The sequence below is a fragment of the Centroberyx affinis genome, unplaced genomic scaffold, assembly GCF_046629955.1.
Source record: "Centroberyx affinis isolate AG114_WGS23_722 - 3 ecotype Tasmania unplaced genomic scaffold, CSIRO-AGI_Caff_v1 ptg000563l_1, whole genome shotgun sequence".
In the NCBI taxonomy this organism is placed as follows: domain Eukaryota; kingdom Metazoa; phylum Chordata; class Actinopteri; order Beryciformes; family Berycidae; genus Centroberyx; species Centroberyx affinis.
Genome location: NW_027279206.1, coordinates 164,468 through 186,167, shown reverse-complemented (window position 1 = coordinate 186,167; position 21,700 = coordinate 164,468). Strand labels below are relative to the sequence as shown.

The window sequence follows — 21,700 nt, the reverse complement described above, 5'->3', positions numbered from 1 at the left end:
AAGGCTGCTGACCTCTGCTAGACGTTGTGTGTGACATGGTCCCACTCTCTCTCATGCATAGACAGGCTGATACACAGAGACCTGCACATACACACAAACACACACACACACACAGACACTGACAAAGAGACCGGGCTGCGGTGGTTTCCTAGGTCCCAGGACGTGAGGGGTTCCAGATGCTGGTAGGGAGAGATCTGTTTGTTTAGATTAGGCTGCACAGCTGAGGGATAGATTAGTTCTGCCTGGACCGTGGAACGCTGTGCTGGGCCGTGCTGGGGGACTGGCCCGTCGTCCGAGAGCGGAGAGGAGGAGAGGAGAGGAGAGAGGAGGAGAGAGGAGGAGAGGACAGAACGGCTGTTTATGTTTCATTTGGAACTGCCCTCCACAGGCGACCCGTGGACGACCCCGCCTGGAAGCTGTGTGGCCTGGGGACGCGCGCACACACGCACACACACACACTCAATACACCCACCTCATATTAGATCTCTCAATCCCATTAGAATTGAGTGGAGCTACATTTTTACGTGGGTGATCTCATCCCGTGTCTGTCGTCACCTGCCGCTTGGTCATGTCGAGGAGGCTGCGGCCCTCAGCAGACCACCATTAGCCGCGTACCAGAGCCGGCCGGTGTGTTTATTCTATGGCCCGTCACGTGCCACAGCTTTCGCAGGGATTGTCTCTTCTCACACAGCGCTCACTCAGCACTGTTTATAAACACTCAGACACAGGAAGTTCTGTTTATTAGACAAAGCGACAGAGACCAATTGGGAGCTAAACACACTTGCACAAAGAATCGATTGTGTCGGCCTCCGAGGCTCTATAGGGTTTTGTGTTTTGCTGAACATTTGCCGAATGATAATAAAGTCGTCTTAAAGTCTTTTTTTCCCCCTACCCAGATCACATGAAAATGATAGCGGCGTGTATTCGGGGCAGATTGCATCCACACTGCAGATAAATGCTGTGTTTATGTCGGCTGCAACGCTCACAGGAAATTATTAGCTGAAGCAGGAAGTTGTAGTATTGTGGTCTGCTATCTGGCTCTCCCCACACACAAATGTGGCTGGTTGCCCTCTGTGCTTCCCACAATGTCAGAACACATGCACATTGGCCCGTGCACAGCTTCAGTTTTGAAATGTAGATGATTCTGGATGATCTTGTGATGATTAAGTATAAGCCACGTCCACGGAGCAGAGATGTGGAAGAGAGGAAGAAGCCCCCTTTAGAGTTCCTCCCGGCCACAAATGGAAAGTGGAGCCATCCCTTGGCATTCTGGGTTAAGGCAAACACAGGCCAAATTGTAAAGAAAATAGCAGCGCCGCCTGCCTCTAATTAAAACAGTATCGCGTAAACATTGGCCTTCCTGTAGGACGGCCCCTCACTCTCTCGCTCTCTCTGTGCGGAGAGAGAGGGGCTGGAGATGTGGCTGGGGTTGGGCTGTGGTTATGTGGCTATGCCTTGAGTTAGGGATGAGGGGAGAGAGAGAGAGAGAGAGAGAGAGAGTGAGGGGGGTAAAGGGAGGAGAAAGATTGGAAATGGGGCTTTTGAAGCTTGAGCTCTGAGCAGGGGTTGAAGTTGAAACTGGGGGTGAAGTGGATGAGAAGGGCGCTGGAGCTGTACTGTAAATTGGGCTGGGGATAGAGTTGTGGTTAGCCTATAGCTTTAGCATGGACTCAAGATAGAGAAAGGGGCCTATGGCTTTCATTTGGCATGATGATAAAGAGGATGTCTTTTGTTTTCAGTGTCTGACATGGACTTGAGTTGAACTGTACAGAGTTATGTGTGAGTGACTCTAGATGAAATGAGTCTATGGCAAATAGAGGTCCCGGAGCGCTTTCTTGGGGGGCATAGTGTAGAGGCCAGGGGCCACAGGGTAGACCCCTGGGGCCCTGAGGTCATCTCATAGAGGCCCCGCTATTTAAAACCTCACCTGATACTCACCCTGTGGCCGGGGTGCAGAGTGAAGACTCACAGCAGAGGGGAGGGGGGGTGGACGAAGGGAGGGGATGAAGAAATGGCGTAGAAGTAGCAGCTGTCACCATTAGTTGTTTGTGACCTGTATGTTTGCATGCGGGTGTGTGTGCGTGCGTGTGTGTGTGTGTGTGTGTGTGTGTGTGAGTTTGTGTTCATGTTTACCTGTATGAGTGCACACATGCATGATTAAGAGAGTGTGTGAGAAATGCATTTTTCTTCTATCTCAATATTTCATTTTAGGAGTGTGTGTGTGTGTGTTTCCCTGGTGACATCTGTCCTCCAGCAGAGGGCAGTGAATCTGATATAATCTTGCTTTAATCTCTGATATATAATAATTGTCACTAAAATCAGTGAATGCTGTCTACTCTCTGAAGATTATGAATCATTCTTGCTTTATTGGACAGAGTTTATATTCAAGACTGACAGGAGAGAGAGAGGCGAAGAGTCAAACTCAAACCCATGTTGTTTGAGATTCATGGTTTGTGCCTGAGCCCACTGCATTGCAGAATTCCCATGATAGTCATATTTTTTATCATCTCATTGAAAGTTGACTGCCATTAACTTAACTTAACTACTACTGATATTGATCAATCAGTCAATATGGTGTGAATCGTTAAATCGGTGCCCCTGCGTGTGTGCATTCTCAGCCTGATGTAAGTGTTCAGAATATAGTCTGATAGGAATAAACTTTGTTCTAAAGCAACTCTTTCCCTCCCATGGATGTCTGTTTTTTATCTAGCGTGATTAAGAATCGAGCTGACAGAGTTGGTGGTTGTTTTGTTGTTTTGCTGGTAATGGCAGTGGAGAAGAGAGCAGTATAATGTTAAGTGCATGCGGAAGAAGCCTTGACATCCTTTCTTGTGGACGAAGATGAGGAGGAGGAAGAGGAGGAGTGTTCTGAATGTGGCTTCTCTGCTGAGAGGATTGTGGTTTCCATGATTGAATTATCCAGCTTTTGATGTGTATGGGAGCACGGATGCATGCATGAGCACGCAAACACACACACACACACGCACACACACAGACCATGTTCCCTCTGGGTTTTGGGTTTTGGTTCTGTGAGTGAGTAGGTGGTTGAGCAGGGTTGGCATGGCAGGCTATTTCTATGGGCCTCCTTTGCCGTACTTCCATCTTTATCCCTCTGTTTTTCTCCTTCTCTTTTTCTCTCTCTTTCATTCTCTCTTTCTCTCACTCTATCTCTCATGCTCTATCTCCAACCGCTTTCATTTAGCAGCCGCAAGCAATCAAACACACAAATGTGCCCACACCCCATATTTTTTCCTAGTTTGCACAGAATACACAACACACAGTCATCCATCTTTCTCTCTCTTCTCTTTCATTCTCTTCTCTCTCTCCCATACACACACACACACACACATACACACACACACACACACACACACATATATATACACATGCAGAAACTCAGGCAGTCACGCACCCACCCATCTACATGGACACACACCCATGCACATATACAGAAATGTGTATACGCACACACACACACGTTCACATTTTCCAAACTGGACTCAATTAAGTTTGTGTTTATCAATTCACTACAAACAGGATTAAACCTCTCTAGAAGGAATAACATTCCAGCGTGTTGTGTTAAACTTTACGAGTTGATGAAAAGTGCAGGCTAGCTGGTGAGGGATTTAGTGTGGGGAAACATTGTGCCTCTGGTACTGTACACTGACTTACAGCCCTGTTTTCTCAAGCTAGCTCTCCTTCATTTGAAAGCAGCTTTGTTTATATTAGCCCTACCTGGCTAAGTAAATGTGAAATAACTTTTAAAAGTTTACTCGCTCAGGTCTCCATGTGTGTCCGGGTGTGTGTGTGTGTGTGTGTGTGTGTCTGTGTGTGTGTGCGCTCCCGAGGTGAACGCACTCCCATTCACAAACGACATCCTGAGATGCCTCCAAGCTCTCTGTTTACATTTTGCATTCTTTCGGGCGCTCTTATTCAAAAACCAGAGCCCTGCGAATGACCGACCACAAGAGACTGTGGAGAGACTTACCCTTCCCCCCTTCTCTGTCTCTCTCTCTCTCTCTCTCTCTCCCTCCTTCTCTCTCTCCCTCCTTCTCTCTCTCTCTCCCACTTCTATCCCCCTCTTTTCCTTTCTGCCAAAAAGGTCTCTCTCTTTACCCTAGCCTCCTCCTCCCTGCACCCCCCCCCCCCCTCCCCCCTCCCTCCCTCCCCCTCCTCCTCCACCCCCCCCCCCCTTCCCTGGCTGGAGAGAGAGAGTGGCCTCAGAATGCCAGATGTATTACAGAGTGAGGCACGGCAATGTAAACACTCAGCCCTGCCATGAGAGCAGGGTGGTCTGGCCTCCCTCCCGCCCTCCCTCCTTCCCTGCAGCCCTCCTTTCCTCCCTCCCTCCCTCCCTCTTCCCCTTTCCTCTCTTCCCTCCCTCCCAGCGCTGACTGCCAGAGGGGCGGAGAAAGTATGAAACAGCAGAGAGAGAGAGAGAGAGAGTGAGAGAGTAGGGGGGAGAAGCAGGAGTATAGTAGCGGTAGTGTGTTTGTGTTTTGGCTGCAATGCCTGCGGTACACTAGGAGAGAGATTGGGGTGTGGATTGATGCTTTTCAGACTGCAGCACAGAGAGTTTTTCATGTGAACGTACTGTAGATTTCTCCAAATTGTGTGTGTCGCCAGAACGTTTGCCCATGTGTGTGTGTTATGTTAGGCCTTCTGGTACGCACGGGTTACGTCGCAGCTCAGTTCATTGCAATTCCTACGGCACAACGTCATTGAATCTTGTAACAACAGCAATTACGCCACTGCCACACACACACATACACACACACACACGAGACATAATGATACAATAATATAAAACGTTTCCCCTCTCAGATGATTGAGAGGGTTGGAGTTCCAGAGTGAGTCAGTGTGCGTCAGAAGGCAGCAGCTTCCAGCTTTGAGCCTGTGCTGAGGCCGTCCTGCTAGGCTAGCTGTAGTGTTGGGACAGGGGAACACCTGTGACCCAATGCTGCAACAGGCTGATGTACTGCTGGGTCTCTCTTTCTTTTTCTCTCTCTCCCATTCCCTCTGTCTCTCTCTCTCTCTCTCTTTCTGTCATTGTCTCTCTAGTCTTCTCTGTCTTTTACATTATACATTTGTAGCTTACACTCTTCACCAGAGCGATCCACAATGAAATAAGTTTCAATTCCGATATCAACTAAATTGGTAACAAAAATCAGGAGTGCAAATGTCAGGGTATTAATGCGCTCACAATCTTCCTGTGATCATAGAAACATCATGTAAGAGAGAAGTGCTTTGAAAAGAAACAGAATTCTATCTGTCTTTCTCTCTGTTTTTCTCCATCTCTCCCTGTCTCTCTCTCCGTCCGTGTGTCTTCTCTACTCCACACTTAGGAATGTGTGATTTTGGGATACCTGGAATCATGGGCCATCTTTCCAGGAAATGACAGAGAGATGGCTGGCTGAGATTGGCTGCTCAGGCTCATGTCACGGTCTGTTATGGCTGGGCTGTGGGCCAATCACAGGGCAGTAAATGCAGCAGGGGGAGAGGGCTCACCTGGCTTGCATTCGACAGGCACCGACAGGAGAGACGGCCTTATGTAAAACTATAGGATGTTTTTTTTTTTTGCTAGAGTTGATGAAAGAGTTTTTGTAATTTCACAAAATTTGGGGCTTTTTTATAGTCTTCGCTCTAATTTGAACCATGAATGGGTGGTTTTAAAAACATTTTGTCCCTCGTTTTCGTTGTCTCGATTTTATGGCGCGGTAAGAATTTCAAATCACTCACAATGAAAATCAAAATGAAATCTCCTGTGTCCTCTTGGTCACATACGTCAATTAACACATCATTTCGCCCGACATCTTGGGTATTTTCAGTCGAAACCGCGACCGCCGCACACACGCACACTCGCTCTCACACACACACACACACACACACACACACAGACTTTCTCTCATCGTTTTCTTTCCTTACTACTCTTTCCACTGCTCTGTGAATCCAGTGGCATTGAATAGGATTTTTTTTAGGGGGGGGGGGGGGGGGTTGGGGTGGATGGGGGGTGGGACCTGAATGAAGGCAGCAACGTGGAAGAATCTGCCCATTGAGGAGTGTGTGAATGTACACCTCGGGCCCAGGGGAAGCTGCATTGGGAGCCAGCCGACTGCTAAATACACCCATTTTAGGGGCTGCAGGGGCCGGACAGGTGATTAGCATAATCAGGGGCGAGGGGACCCATACATATGGTAATGTTGGAGTTGGGGGGTGAGGGCTGGTGGGGTGGGTGGGGGTGTGGCGTCGGAGTTGGGGGGGGCGGGGGGGTTGGCAGCTGGGGTGTCACATTTGTGTCAGGGGTCGGGGTGCTGTCGGGGGGGGGGTGAGTGAGCTGGGGGGACAATGTGCTACAGCTGCATGTCAGAGCACTTCCCTCCCCATTTCTCAATATTTCTCTCCCTCTCTCTAGTTCTCTCTCTCTCCCCCTCTCTCTTCTATATATATATCACTCTCTTTCTCTCACTCCCTTACTTTTTTCTTTTCTTTCTTAATCACTCGCTCTCTACCTTGCTTGTTTTACCCTCCCTCTGTGTGGCAGTCCCCTCCCCTTTGAAAGCTGAAAGGAGAGAGAGAGAGAGAGAGAGGGTGAAGGGGGAGGGAGAAAAGAGTTGCTCTGGGTCAGATAGGGTCTCGGCTCTCAGTGAGGCCTTTCAGCAAGCATTTGTGGATGTGTGCACACCTGCATTGCACAGCTCACATTCAGTACTGCTATTACTGCTACTGCTCCTGCTATGACTGCTAATAGTCATGCTAGATGGGTCCAGTACGTTCAAGGTGATGAGAGAGAGCAGGAGGACTGGAAATACACATTTTCTAAACAAATCTCAAACCAACCCAACCAATTCATGTAGTCCAGCAAACATGCAGTAAATGGTGGGACCTCTACAATGGCTTCATCTAGAAAGAAGCTGTGGGCAAAGTCAAACTAGTAGAAGTTATAAAAGAGTGTTGGAGGAGGAACAATGTGGAAACAATGCATGCCTGGAGAGTAAGAGAGGAACACATAGTAAAATGTTGAGAAATAAAAGACAGAAACAGGATAATAGTTGATGGCGTGTTATGTGAGGCGTTTATGGTTTTGATAGAGGAAGGCAGAAAAAGTGATGGTCACACTATTGCTCTGCTTGTGATACAATTCAGTACACAGTAACAGGTTCAAGATATTGTCATGAGAAACAAAGTGGAAATAAAAGTTTCTAAATGAATAAGTCAAATTAAGTAATCAAATAAAGTTTGGGAACAATTCAAAACTCAAAACTTCCCAAACTTGTTACTTTGACATGAGATTATGGTAGGCCTTGTCATTGAATTTCATTACCCAGCTATAGTTAAAAATTTTAGATCATGGCTGTAAGTGATACATCTCCACAATATAATGAGTGACAATATCTTGATTCATGCCTTATGGCAGAGAATAATAGACATTTGCTGAGGTTTTAATTGGGGTGTATGAGGATGTAGCAGCAAGAGCAACAGTAAGGCATACTTTAAAAGATGCAGTGAAGGGCAGAAATGGAACGACAGCAGATGAAGGTAGAAGCAGAGGGATGGCGGAGCAACAGGTGGGTTCTCCTCGGAGATCAAAGCCCTGTCAGGCGATTGGCAGCAGCAGCTGAGAGAAAGAACAGGAGGAAGGAGGAGAACAGAGAAGAGAAAAGAGGAGGTCCCTACTGTGGGAAAACCATACCTGGACAGACTGACAGACCACTGGTGGGGACAGAGGGAGGGAAAATGAGAGACGATGATGCAATCTTTTTCTCCCTTATATACTTCCTTCTTTTAATTAAATCTTCTTTTGAGTTGGAGCCTGCTCTGTGTTCATCAAACTGCTCCAATGAAAATAGACTATTTGGTGTAGATGTCTTGTGTCATAGCTGCATGTTAAGCATGTCTCCACTGCTTGTAGCATAGATATATGAAGCACTGTGTCTATGGCAGCTTACCTTGTATACAGGGATGTGATGCAGTTTTTCTCTCAGTAATTCAGCCCTTACAAAAAACGTCACCTGGGAAAATACACATGTGAATCCAAACCACATGTGATTTTTGGATACATGCTGGTTTTCACGTCAGCAATTTTGTCACGTGACAATTTGCACCTCAGATGTGAGAATTTTGGTTTTTTTTTACTACATGTAGTCAGCTACCAATGTTTGTTTAACATGTGAAAAATGTATTTCACATGTCATGACAAAACCAACATGTGTCCAATAAGCACACGTGCTTTGAATTCACATGCGTATTTTCCACATGTGACTTTTTTTTTTTTTTAAATGGCTTTTGGCTACTATGGAGATGCTGCTGCTTGTGTCCGCTTGTGTATCCATGATTGCAACCTGTTTTTTTTGTGGGGGGTCATCCTGATCACATCCTCATGTATATGTTGTGGGGAGCTGTGGAGCGCTCCAACTCTCCTGGCGGTGTGGTATCGGGGGGCTCAGGGTATGGGAGGTCGCTGAAAACTTGGTGGCAGAGAGATGACCTGGTTTTGGGGGGCTTCCTCCTCACCACAGGGGGTCCCTGCTGAGAGGGGGCCTAATCCAGCTAATCCTCTCTCTGCACACACACACACATGAACACACACACGCACGCATGCGCATGTAGATGCGTGTATCCACATGCACATACACGTATATACACACGTATATGCACGTATATCCTACACACACGCGTGCTCCTATCACGTAACATGACACTTCTCCCTCTGCTCCCTTTAACAGCCTTGTCTCGCCCCCCGCTGAGCTCTCTGATACTGGGTCAGATATTATATCAGACCCTTTTTAGTGGAGGTGAGGGAAAGTGGGACTTAAAACTGATTCTAGACCTGCTGATAGGAGGGAAACACATCCTGGGTGAGACTTGGGATGTCTATTCAGGTTGTGCAAAATTTCACAGGAGGAATACTTTTATTGTTTTGTTTATTTTGATTGTTTTTGTATGTCTGTACAAGGTGTGTGTGTGTCTGCATGTGTGTGTGTGTGTGTGTGTGTGTGTGTGTGTGTGTGTGTTTGTCATGTCAGAGCCACACACAAATTGTTGAAATCAAGTTGTTTGCCACTGGTGGTGCATGTTTCACTTTAAAGTGAGGGATGCTTCCGTTGTCAGGCGTAGGAGATGTGCAGGGGGTGGGGCTGTGTTGTTGTGTGTTGCAGCGTGGAAGAGAGAGAAAGGGGGGAGAGAGAGAGAGAGAGAGAGAAGGGGGAGGTGGGGGTTGGCTTTGACAGAGGGGCTGGGCTGATTGCCATCATGATCTGGCCAATCACAGACCAGCGCTGAATAGAGCCGAGAGAGAGAAAATGAGAGTATGGGGATGGAGGGGTGGGGGTTTGAGTTCAGAACTGAGAAGGGGGAGGGGGTGATGTCAGTTCCTTAGAAACCCACTTTCTCTCCCTCCACCCCCACCCCCCCCATCCCCGTCCCCCACATTGAGAATAGGGGGGACCAGGGGTTAATGTTATGCAACAAACTGAATACCCTGCTGAAGGCTGCAATACAGTGACACACATAGGGCTGCCCGCTCTCTTCTCTTCTCTTCTCTTCTCTTCTCTTCTCTTCTCTTCTCTTCTCTTCTCTTCTCTTCTCCTCTCTTCTCTTCTCTTCTCTTCTCTTCTCTCCCAATCCTCCATCTCTCATTTTCCCTACATGGACAAAGACACTCATTTGCTTCTTTTGTGTGTAGGCCTATTTTTGAAAAGTGCTGCCTTGAAAAGCGTATTAGTAATGCATGCACACATATAGTAACACACACACACACACACACACACACATACACAGTGGTGGCAGTACACATAAACACCTCACATGTGTGTGAATGACAGTTGGGGATGGGTAGTGGAGGAGATTGAGAAGGAGAAGAGAGGGATGAAGGAAAGGGACTAGGGAAGAGAAAGGAAGAGTGTAAGAAATGGAATGCAATGGGATGTATTTGGAAGTGTCAATGGCACTTTGTTTTAGGCCGTAGCTGTCGAGGCCTTGAGCAGGACACCTTTGAGATATCAACACATGCCGGGGTCAACCAGTTTTCTTAGGAGAAGGAATATGGGAATATGTGTCATTGAAGAAACACAGCTGTGTGTACACACTCACACGCACATGCTCGCACGGACACAAACGCACACACACACACACACTCACACGCACACATTTTCTCGGTCCAGCTGGGGTGTTAATTTCACCCTGAGGCTGTGCGAGTGTTGACCCCAAAACGCTGTAACCTCGTGAAGTGTGGAATTCTCCAAGCCTGAGGCCGTAATGTGCTGTTTCCTGTAGAGAGAGAGAGAGAGAGAGAGAGAGAGAGAGAGTACATTCCTTTGACTTGTCCCATTCCTCACTGCTTGCTGTAAACTCAAGGTCTTTGGGTGGCAGTCCAGATCTTGGAATGTGTTCAGAACAGAGAGAGAGAGAGAGAGAGAGAGAGGTCTTTCTAAGCACGTCCCTCCCATCTTTTTTCAATCATCTTTTCTCATCTTCTAGCACGCTTAGAAGCAAACTGAAAATGGATGCACCAGTCTCTCTCTCTCTCTAGTATCCGCTGTGTTCCCAGTTCTACTTCTTGTCAGTGTTCTTTGAGAAGAAGCCTTGGGCTAGCTGTGCCTTTGAGCGCTGAGTGTACCAGACAAGTCGACTTGTTAGTGCACTGTCAGTGTGTGTAGGGTCTAAATCAGTTCCATGCGTGCTCTTTTGAAGGGGGGGTGGGGGGGGGCTTGGTGTACCGTTGCTGTCTAGCTTGCCTAGCAGTGGAAAGCATGTCGCTCCGGTTAGCCTGGGCCTGCTATTAATGATGAGTATTATAAACATGCCTTCAGACGGGATCAGATGGGAATGCTGTTTGGGTCCAGAAAAAAAGAAATCAAGTGTGTTTTCCTAATGCCCTGAGACACGGCCCCCTCCCTCCCCGTTCCATTGGTCTGACTGGGTGGTCCAGCCCAGCAGAATAGGCATGCTTATGTTCAACTTTAATGCCATTACAATGGGCCGAAAATATTCAACCTATGCCTGTTGTTGCATGAATTGAGCGGAATTGTTCAATTGGATTAGGGCATAGTAAAATGTTACAGATTTTTCACACAGTCGGCTTTCTCACAGTGCATTTTTCATGTCGGTGGGTGTGCGCGCCTGTGTGTGTGCGGGCCTGTGTGTGTGTGTGTGTGTGTGTGTGTGAGCGAGTGAAAGAAGACAGAGGACTATACTGAGTTGTCATTGAACATTCACTCACTGATGATGATGGAAGGGCTCAAATCTTCTGCTGGTAAATCAGACACAGATACACAGAGTTGAGGGATACAGACAGGCAGACGCACACAGACAAACATGCACATACACATGCACAAGCACAAACACAACCCCCAGTCTGAAGTGAGTAGTTTAAAGTGATGTTATATTTAAAAAAAAACATGTACTTTTATTGCACATTTAATGTTGTAGCGTAGCTGGCGGTCAGTAGCTTCAAAATTCAGCACCAATGTTTTTGCCAATGCAAGGTTGGACTGAATCAGCCTTGTAGTTGACTGACACAAGTGTGGGAATGTGTGTATGTGTGTACATGCATGTGAGCATTTGCCTGCATTTGTTCGAGCGTGTGTGTGTGTTTGTGTCTGTGTGAGAGAAAGTCTTTGCCAGAGTTGCCTTGGCTATGCTGGGGTGGAGCAGGGTAGCTAAAGGACCTGAAAGGCTGCTTTTGTAGCTGGGCTAGCTGAGAGCTCAGAGCGCACGCACAGGGCTTAGTCCCACCACGATACTGGGAGCAAAGCCTGGAAGAGAGCCTCTCACACACACACACACACACACACATGCACTGAACGTGGTCTGGCGCTTGCTGACTTGTCAGCAAATTTGAGTAGAAACATTAAGCTGTCTTTTTGAAATGTGGATTTGTTCGAGTGATGTTGCTCTCCTAGATCCAAAGGAGTTAGGATGTTTGGCAGTGCACCGGTACGAGCTCGCTGTAAGCAAAGCTCTTTTGTTTAAGATAGGAGTCTGATAATGTCGTGGCCGGGCTGAGATGTCTTTGGGTTTACTTTGCGGGAAAAATAGAGGATTATTTCTTAGGTCAGAGATGTTGTAGTACATGATTTTGCTTGTGAGTGTGTGTGAGTGGGGGGCTGTCAGACTGTGTGTGTCCTGTCTGTCTGACCTTCTGTCATTCTTGGAAAGGAATGTGTATGTGCAATATACTGATTTGAACCAAATTGATGATCAAATCAATCCAATACAAATGCATCTACAGTAGGAGTAAGTTTGGTGTGTTTGGATGTTTGCACGGTGAGTTTAAACACGTCTGCTCCTCTCTGTGCAGTCGGCGGGCGTGTGAACCAGGAGCTGAAGTACACACGTCAGAAGATGGGCGAGGAAGCCATGTTTAACCCTCAGCTGATGATCCAGACGCCGCGGGAGGAGGGAGCCAACGTTCTAACAGTGGAGGCGCTACGACAGCACCTGGACTCAGCTATCCGAGCCAGCAGAGTTCATGTTTACCTTTACAACAGGTAAGCATTGTTGCACCATGTCTTTCTGCTTGTCTATCTGGCTGATATTAGTGGATACAGATGATAAATGTATTCTTGATGATGATGATGAATTTATTCTAAGAAAACTGATCATCTGTTTTGCTCCCCTTTGTAGACAATGGAAATTAGAACACTTATGCTACAAATCAGGAGAGCTAGTCACGGAAACTCATTTTATGGATCAGGTAAGATCGAAGACATTTCAGTTTGACACTGTAAAGTTATTTTTTATCTGGACTTTTACTCCCAAGGTCCTGTTGAAATATCATCAACAAAATTTGTTGTTTTTTTTGTCTTTGTTGCTTGTTTCCTCCATTCCTCAATGTGTCAATACTCCTCTGTGTGTGTGTGTGCATGTGTCTGTGTGTGTGTGTGTGTGTGTCTGCCCAATTAGATCATAGAGAAGCTACATCCCTGCCTCATCATCACCCCATTGGACTGTTTCTGGGAGGGAGCCAAGCTCCAATCTGGAATGGTCTATCTCCCGTAAGTACACAAAACCTTTTCTTATTTTATGATGTGGTAACACAATCTGATCATGCCAGCACAGCATATCATTAGATCAACCGACCAGTCTCTTTCAAGCAGTTAAATGGTCAGATGATCAAATGCTTTTTTAATTGGTCACACATAGGGCTTTCCTCGCTATGAGGTCAATTGGCAAACGTATTAAAATGATGTTTGGGGATAATGAGATCTGGAATGCTGAGCTCATGAGTGTTGGTTATGGAGATACCGTATGGTGACAGTATGTTCAGATTGTTGCCGTCTGTTATGTTGGAGAGAGAGAGAGAGAGACAGAGAGAGAGAGAGGGAGGAGATCTGGAACTCTGGATCTTGTTTTTACCCCTTTAGCAGTGACTGCCAAACACGCTCAGCCCAACCAAACAGACACCACAGAGGAACAAGAGTGTGTGTGTGTGTGTGTGTGTGTCTGTGTGTGTGTGTGCATGTGTGTCTGTGTGTGTGTGTCCTGAACTCGTCCCCTCTGAAGGCTCTATTGTAGTGGTTGCTGGCATGCGTATCGCTGGCGATAGTTTCTCTCCAGCCCTGGGCCTCACACCATTGTCTGGCCCTTCTGTTGCTAATGGCCTGCTGCTACAGTAATACTCAGCAGACCTTTACCTCTGCGTGTGTGTGTGCATGCACATGCGCGTGTGTTTGTGTGTGTCATTGCTGTCAGTGTATATGCATGTTTTGTCTATGTGCGAAAGCGTATGAGCGAGAGCCGTTGTCCTTGGTGTATGTGTGTGAGTCTGCGTGTGTGTGTGTCTGTGTGTGTGTGTTGCCCCTTGGTCTCAGATGGTAAATAAGGTTTTTACTATGTTCTGGTTGGGAGGCTGGGAATAATGACCCAAGCCTGGTTAAGCACATACAATGTAGTCTGAACCACAGAGAGAGAGAGATTCAGAGAAAGAGAGAGATTGGAATGTGCGAGGCATAGAGAGCATAGAGAGACAAGGACCGGTTTGGAGCAGGAATTCACCACTGCTGCACGATGGGAATAGGTCTCCATTTATTGTTTTCTAGCACAGAGCAAGACAGAGATTCTTTCTGGTCCCACTCCTTATTATACTTGGTATACCTCACAGAAATTTGTCAGCCAATCAAAACTGCGAGTGAGAGGCAAACTGTGCACATAATTGCACCTAAACATCTGACAAATGCAACCCAAAAACTTAAATGCATAGTTTCCTTTCTCCCTATACAATTCTGGAAGTAGAATGGCAATTAAACAGCAGTTAAGGTTTAAAAATGTAGCTAAAGTAAAATACACAAGCATAAAGTAACCCCACAGCTCAGTGCCGCTAAAACAAGATTGCTGTGATAGTAGTTTGGTCAAATATTTGCTCTAGAATCCAATCTACAGACTTTCTACAGACAACAGTCAAGGAATAATACTAATCTTCAGGCAGAAACACAACACATGCAGATAGTTCACTGATATCCGAACAGAAATACAACACACGGGATAAAACAGATAGTCGGAATCAGTTTAGTTGTTCTAGCATCTGATGAGTTAACTCTATGTAGAATAGGTAGATTGTTTGTCTTGCTAAAATCTACTCTTGCCTACCTTGTGTTTTTCGCTATGCTTGTCCTATATAATTTTGCTCACCATTGATTGTGTTTAGTTAGATCTAGCTAGACACATTCTCTGTAAAGTCCTCTGAGACATGTTTGTGATAAAGGGCTATATAAATAAATGAACTTGAACTTGAACTTAACTCTCAAAATACACAAAACAATACCATATTATCAGTCAGGGTCAGAGTCTAAACAACAGTCCTAATCTGCCCTTCACAGAGGGAAGCCCCCTCTTCAGTGGACCAACTTTGACCCGAAGGACTTCCTGGAGGAGCTGCGAGCCGGGAACTTCCCGGTGGACAGCTTCGAGGACATGCTGGAGAAGGCCGACGTCGGACACGGCTACATGGATAGACCCTGTCTGAACCCGGCCGACCCCGACTGCCCCCTCACCGCACCCAACAAGAACGCCACCAAGGTAGACACACACACACACACACACACACACACACACAGGACAGGCTTTGAAGGCCTGTACACACATGCAGGCTCACCCAGCAGTTGAGCATTACAGATCTATCCGAATTCATACTTTTTTGGTAAAATATAAGCAAAATCTTTAGCTTGAGCCTAGCTGCTGACGTTTTTTTTTTCTCCCTGTTGCTTTTATTGCTGGTTCGCCAGCCATTCGACGTGGCGCGGGCCCTGAGTGGCGGCTGCCATGGTCTGTCCAGGAAGTACATGCACTGGCAGGAGGAACTGATCGTAGGAGGGACCACCAAGAACGGCAGCGGACCCCTGCTCAGGTAACATACTCACACTTACACATGCACACACACACCCATAAACACCGCTGTGATCACGGCAGCGCTTATTCTGGACGGAGTGTGTGTTTTTTGTTCTTTTATACTCTCCGAAACGGCGCGTGCGTGCGTCCGTGTGCGCTCTGTGCTGTAAATCTTGCAGTCATTAGCAGATTCCAGTGAAATCTTAGAGCTCCAGCTGTTCCTGCTCAGCTCTGGCTGCTCTGCTTGGACACTGCCTACCCACTTCTACACACACACATAGACACACACACCCGTGCACAGAGTGATCTGTTGCCTGGCTCGTTTGTCCAAATATACAGCTATATAAGATGAATGCACTTAATGCCAGTGTGCATATCAAGCACAGAGACAAAGTACATAAATTTGTTTGTGGTATACTTATGGACCCTTAGTTTTATGTGCACAGTAAGCTCTTTGCCCAACATAACAAAACACATTACACAGGGCACACAATCATAAATTGTACATGATTTTTATATAAGCATACAACATAAAGTATACACATGCAAACGGAAATTAAAACATGCGTATTTTATTAAGTAGTAAGAAGTTCGCCCTAACAGGGATAAACTTTACAGATTATGTGAAATTTTTGCTAATGGACCACTTATTTTCATATTAAATCGCAGTTTGGATGGTGCATACGCACACACACACACACGCACATTCACACACATACTGGTCACAGAGTACAGTGGGGTGCGTTGTTTGTTTTGTGGTTGTGTTTTTTCCTGGCAAGGTTGGGTCATTAGGGTGTCTGTGCGTGCCTGACTCTGTCTATGTGTGCGTGCGTGTGTGTGTGTGAGAGTGTGTGTGTGTGTGTGTGTGTGTGAGAGTGAGAGTGTGTGTGTATATATATATGTGTGTGTGTGTGTGTGTGTGTGATTTAGCCATTGGGCTGTTAATGTTGGCGTCTTGGCACTCAATGTCTACATCTTGTTTACTAACTGCCACCATTACCGTGATTATCACCATATTACAGTGATCACATTCATAAGGAGAATGACTAGCTAATGTCTGCTGCTTTGGTTTGTAAAATTTGATGATTTACTATTACATTGACCGAGTTGACTGTGACATTTTTAGATGACACTCCAGTTCCATGTCATTTTGTTAAAGACTTGGCAAGGTTTTAGGAATTTCACACAATTTAAAGTGGTACTTTGCAAGATCCTCATTTTGGCGTCTTAAATCTTAAATGATAAATGGTCGCTGCTGTGGTGTCTCTGAGCTGCACGTCCCAGAGATCACCCTGCAGTCAGTGTGTTCAGCTCTGTGACGTCTTTTTCCTTTGATTTTGTGTTGATGAAGTTTGAGTTTCTGTAGGTGGCGCTCTTTTCTTTGTCTGTTCAGCCGTGGCGGCTATCGCTGCTCATGCTAACTACCCTGTTTCTTCTTCTGTTTATTCTAAACAAACTTCTGTTGCTGCTGCCGGAAACGTAAAATGCATCTCTTCCTGTGAGGATTTTTCCTAGGAAAAACAGAACAGAACAGCAGATGTAAAAATGTTCACACAGTGCATATAGGTTGGATCATAACTGTATTATATCAGTCGGCAATAGAGAATAGCAAAACTGACATTTATTTATATGAAAATGTCATGGTTTATTACTTTAAATAATAATATCTCCTTCCCCACCTCTCTCTCTTCTCCTCCCTCCCACCTCCTACGTCTCCTTCTACCGACCTCCCTTCTTTTCATCTCCCCCCCCCCCCCCCCTTTCCACCTATCCTCCCCTTTTCCTCCCTCTCACCCTGCCACCCTCCCTCCATCCCTCCCTCCAGTGCCCAGGCCTTACAGACCATGTTCCAGCTGATGACTCCCAAGCAGATGTTTGAGCACCTGCGGGGCTATGAGGAGGTTTCCCACATCAACTGGAACGAAGATAAGGCCGCAGCCATCCTGGAAGCCTGGCAGAGGAGATACTCTGAGGTAAGGGCCAAAGCACTGTGAGATGAGACATGCAGAGAGGGAGAGATCCAGAGAGAGAGAAGGAGAGAGAGTGTGTGTATTGCAGAGAGAACGGGAAAAGAGAGGCTTCGTTTCAGACCTTAAATCCTCCACAACCACGCTGTAAATCACAGGCCGGATACAGGTGAACATGGAAAGGCCCCATCCAAAGCCCGGGCCCCTGATAGATACTAGGCCCACTGTTGGTGTGTGGTAATGGGCTAAGGCTCACCTCCCTCTCTCTGCTCAGTGGAGGGGAGCAACAGAGCAATGGAGCAAGCATGTCTGGAATACATTAAGGGAGTGCTCTCTCTCTCTCTCTCTCTCTCTCCCTCTCTCTCTCATACGCACATCTCGCACACACACTCAAAAGTTCACACACAATCTCTTTCCCAGCTGTGGCCCCATTGGTGGCTCATGTGTGACATCATCTGGTCTTTGTTTTGGAGGCCCCAACCTCTGCTCGACACGGTGTGACCTTGTATTCGTGTGTGTGTGTGTGTGTACGTGTGTGTGTGTGTGTGTGTGTGTGTGTCTGTCTGCGTGTGAGCGCGCCATTCATCTTGGGGCCCAGGTTTCAGTGATAGAGAGGAGGTGTGATCATTTGTCTGACTTCAGTGTTTTTATCAATGAAATACGGCTCTGGCAACCATCAGTGAAAGAGCCAAGAAATGCAAAAATTTTGTTACACTCTGTGTGTGTACAAATGTGTGAGCACGTCTCTAACAGTGTGTCGTGTGTTTGAGTGTGTTATGCACAATTAGGCGTGTCTGGAAGAATATGTGCGCGCATGTCGGTATGTGTCTCACACATGTGCGTGTTCACACGTGACCGCGAGTGTGTGTGATGTAGTGCGTGTTTCCTAATGTGTGTCAGCCAGCATTGCTCCCCACTGAGCAGTAAGCACAGTTCAATGTTGAAGCCATCTGTCTGCGATGAGACAGTGAGAGAAAGAGAGGATGGGTCATGGTACTGTCTACGGATTCTCCTGAATACCTCCTACACTGGAGGTGGAGCTTATTATTCAGAGATGGGATTTTTCTGTTGTTTATGTAGGACATGTAATTTCAACAACATTTGTGGAACAGACTGCTGCTTTTCCCATATTATCCCCAGCTTTTTCATTCTGTCTGCTGTCCTAGGAGACATCATTCAATGCTACAACTTGATGACTTGCACAATTAAGGCATCATTTGGTTCACTTACTTATTGATTTTTTCCCCCTCTCTCCATTTCTCCCTTGCTTTTCCTTCCTCTCCTCTCTTTCTCTCTCTCTCTCTCTCTCTCTCTCTCTCTCTCTCTCTCTCTTCCTCCAGGCGGTGCAGCAGAGTGTGGCAGCGAATTCCTCTCAGAAGGTCTTGTCTTTCACCACCACCACCCTGGAGGACATCCTCAAGTCTTTCTCCGACATCAGCGTCATCCGTGTGGCCAGCGGCTACCTGCTCATGGTGAGAGCCAGGCGCACCTTTTGGCACGCGTTTGTATTTGAGCAAACTTGAAGAGTAAAATTAAAAACGATTTTTTTACATTTTAGCTTGAAATGAAAGGACAAGTTTCTCTTACAGGGATCAACAGAGTATCATGAACCCCAATTAAGCAGTCCTTTGTTTATTTTCTATGGAGAGAAATAATTTAATTTGTTTGGACATTATCATTTTGTGTGTGTTCTGTCAGTGGTTTCTGCTCTGTGTATAATAGGTTGGTTAATTGACCGGTTACTTGTGTGCCGTTTGTGTCCAGCTGGCCTATGCGTGTCTGACCATGCTGCGGTGGGACTGTGCCAAGTCTCAGGGGGCTGTAGGACTGGCAGGTGTCCTGCTGGTGGCGCTATCTGTGGCAGCCGGCCTGGGCCTCTGCTCTCTCCTGGGCATCTCCTTCAACGCTGCCACCACGCAGGTAACTCACACACTGGACGCCGCTAGACAGCCAGCCAATCGGGTAGCTGGTCAGTTAGCAAGAGCCAAGGTGGCTTGAGTATCATAACACACACAGTCAGTGAGTCAGTTAATTGGATGGTATGTGAGACCGTCAATCAAGGTCACATTTCTTACAATGATTCTTTATTTTGCAGTTTCAGGACCCAAAATAGTTCACGGGTCTGTCTCTTTTGTTTGTCCCCCTATGACAGGAGAATTAATATGTTTTAATGGGTTGAAGGGTGAGAAAATGCAGATTTTTGAGAACCCTTGCTTATACGGTATCTTAAATATTGTAAACCATGGAGCGCTGTGCTGTGTGGTTTCATGATATAGCTTTGGTTGCTCTGTACTTGGAATAGAAAAGTCGAGATTCTGCACTATAATGCCAGAACAACCCGACCAGAACAGGACATCCCATCCACATAACATGCACTCCTACACAAAGATACCCACTAAAAAGCACTAAAACCGAATACGGCTGTAATTATCCAACGAGACACACAACACAAATCAGTCACACTAGAACACGTTCCCGGCTTGTGTTCCTCATAGCGGCTCACGAAGTGTGTGTGTGTGTGATATGGTGTGTCTGTATTACAGGTGCTCCCCTTCTTGGCTCTGGGTGTTGGGGTGGACGATGTCTTCCTCCTCGCACATGCCTTCAGTGAGACGGGACAGAACAAGAGGATCCCATTCGAGGTGAGGCAAACACCCACACTCACACACACACCCACACACAGACGCAAACTTTACACACTTACACACTTCTCCCTCACCCCGTCTCAACCCCTCTGTCCTCTTATCTCCTCCATAGAGGAATGTGTGAGTGCCTGTCTGTGCCTGTGATGTAGCATCAAACAACCCCTGTGCCACACACTCAGCCCGCTCATCAAAGCAAAGCTCCATATTAAATGTCTTCTGTTCTGAAAACATCCACCAGAAGATTAAAGTTCTGTGGCTGCCTGCGTGCGTTTCAAGGCAGTCTATCTTAGATATTTAAATTCACTCTTTGCCTTTTTGTTATTCAAGGATTATCTCTAATGACATTTTATTGCAGATCAGTAGTTGATTTTATTATGAAGATACTTGTATTAATTGACTCAGTATTGCTAAACAACTGTACTGAACAAAGGATATCATGACTTTAGTACCTGCTGAATGAATTTGGATGATGCAGGCATGCAAGTTCTCTCAATGAAAGACAGCTATTGACTTACAGGATCACACTGTCTACTTTACACACCTGCACCTGTGTATGAAGTGTATACTCTGTGGACTAGAGTACTGCTGTAAATGCATGCTCATGTGTGGTCCTAAGTGTAGGATGTATTATAGTGTCATTCCATCAAATGAAAGAAAGTGTTCTGCCTGTGCATGGTGAATGGAAGAGTATACAGTAAATTGTCTCTTTATCAGCAGTCAATAGGATGGAAGGTTTCCTCAGAAACCTCAGGCTTCAGTTTAAAGGGGGGGGGGGGGGGCTGATTGATTGATCAACAGGCAAAGACACATTCCTTTTACACTGCTGTGGGTTTGTGGGTTTGAGTCCAGCTCATGATATGTCATTAAAGACCTACCTCCCTTGCTGTCACTCTCCACTACACACTGTACAATAAAGCAAAAGAATGCAAAAAAAAATAAACAAAAAAACTGATAGAGATTGAAGTTTATATTATTTTCCATGTGTGCAGCCGTGCATTCATGCATGTGTGTGTGTGTGAGAGAGTGTGTGTGTTTGTGTGCAGTGGGATAACTTTCATCTCCAGAAGGGGAAAACACAGACATGTATTTGCTTGTTTTTGTTTTCCCCCGCTTTCCTCTCCTTCTCGTCCCTGTCCCCCCCTCAACCCCCCCAACCCCCAGCTTCCTTTGTGTGGCTGAGATGAAAACTAAACAGAGCTGAACCTGATCTCTCCTGTGTGACACACACACACACACACACACACGGACACACGCACACGCAGATACGCATGCACACACTCGCTGTGTGGTCCTGCACGTCCTCAGCTCTTCACACAACTGCCGACAAACCCGCTAGGGTTGTGTGTGTGTTTATGTGTGTGTGTGTTTTTACTCAGAGACGTAGTAAAAAGGATGTTCAGCAGTTACGATTTTGCAAAAAATCGATAGAGGTGAGAGAGGCGATGTGTGTTCTTATGATTCCTCTGACAGCTAAGAGCAAAGTCAAGGACAGTTGGATTAGGATTATTGTAAACACTTAGTGTCTCAATCAGTTTCCAATATGACTGACTGATTTTATCTTCCTCTCTGTCTGTCTGCATCATTTCCTTTTCCCTATTACTGGTCTGTGCCTCGAGCCTGTTGGATTCTTTTCTTTCTTTCTTTCTTTCTTTCTTTCTTTCTTTGCTCTTTTCCCCATCCTTAAAACAGAGGTAGACAGGCCCAGGTGGATTATCTAAGTGCACTTCAGGTCTTCAGGAATCATTGTAATCACTGTCAGTTGTA

General features: G+C 46.3%; 1 protein-coding gene across 3 annotated transcripts in view; it reads left to right on the top strand.

Moving 5' to 3' along the window:
* Positions 1-21,700, top strand: part of ptch1 (patched 1) — a 52,960-nt gene that overhangs the window by 5,875 nt on the left and 25,385 nt on the right. For all 3 annotated transcript variants that reach the window (XM_071518321.1, XM_071518320.1, XM_071518318.1), the window contains exons 3-11: positions 12,299-12,488; positions 12,625-12,694; positions 12,904-12,995; positions 14,817-15,015; positions 15,222-15,343; positions 17,150-17,297; positions 18,632-18,763; positions 19,056-19,211; positions 19,835-19,933. In XM_071518321.1, the coding sequence (XP_071374422.1) occupies positions 12,299-12,488; positions 12,625-12,694; positions 12,904-12,995; positions 14,817-15,015; positions 15,222-15,343; positions 17,150-17,297; positions 18,632-18,763; positions 19,056-19,211; positions 19,835-19,933 (1,208 nt within the window). The remainder of the gene's footprint in view (positions 1-12,298; positions 12,489-12,624; positions 12,695-12,903; positions 12,996-14,816; positions 15,016-15,221; positions 15,344-17,149; positions 17,298-18,631; positions 18,764-19,055; positions 19,212-19,834; positions 19,934-21,700) is intronic.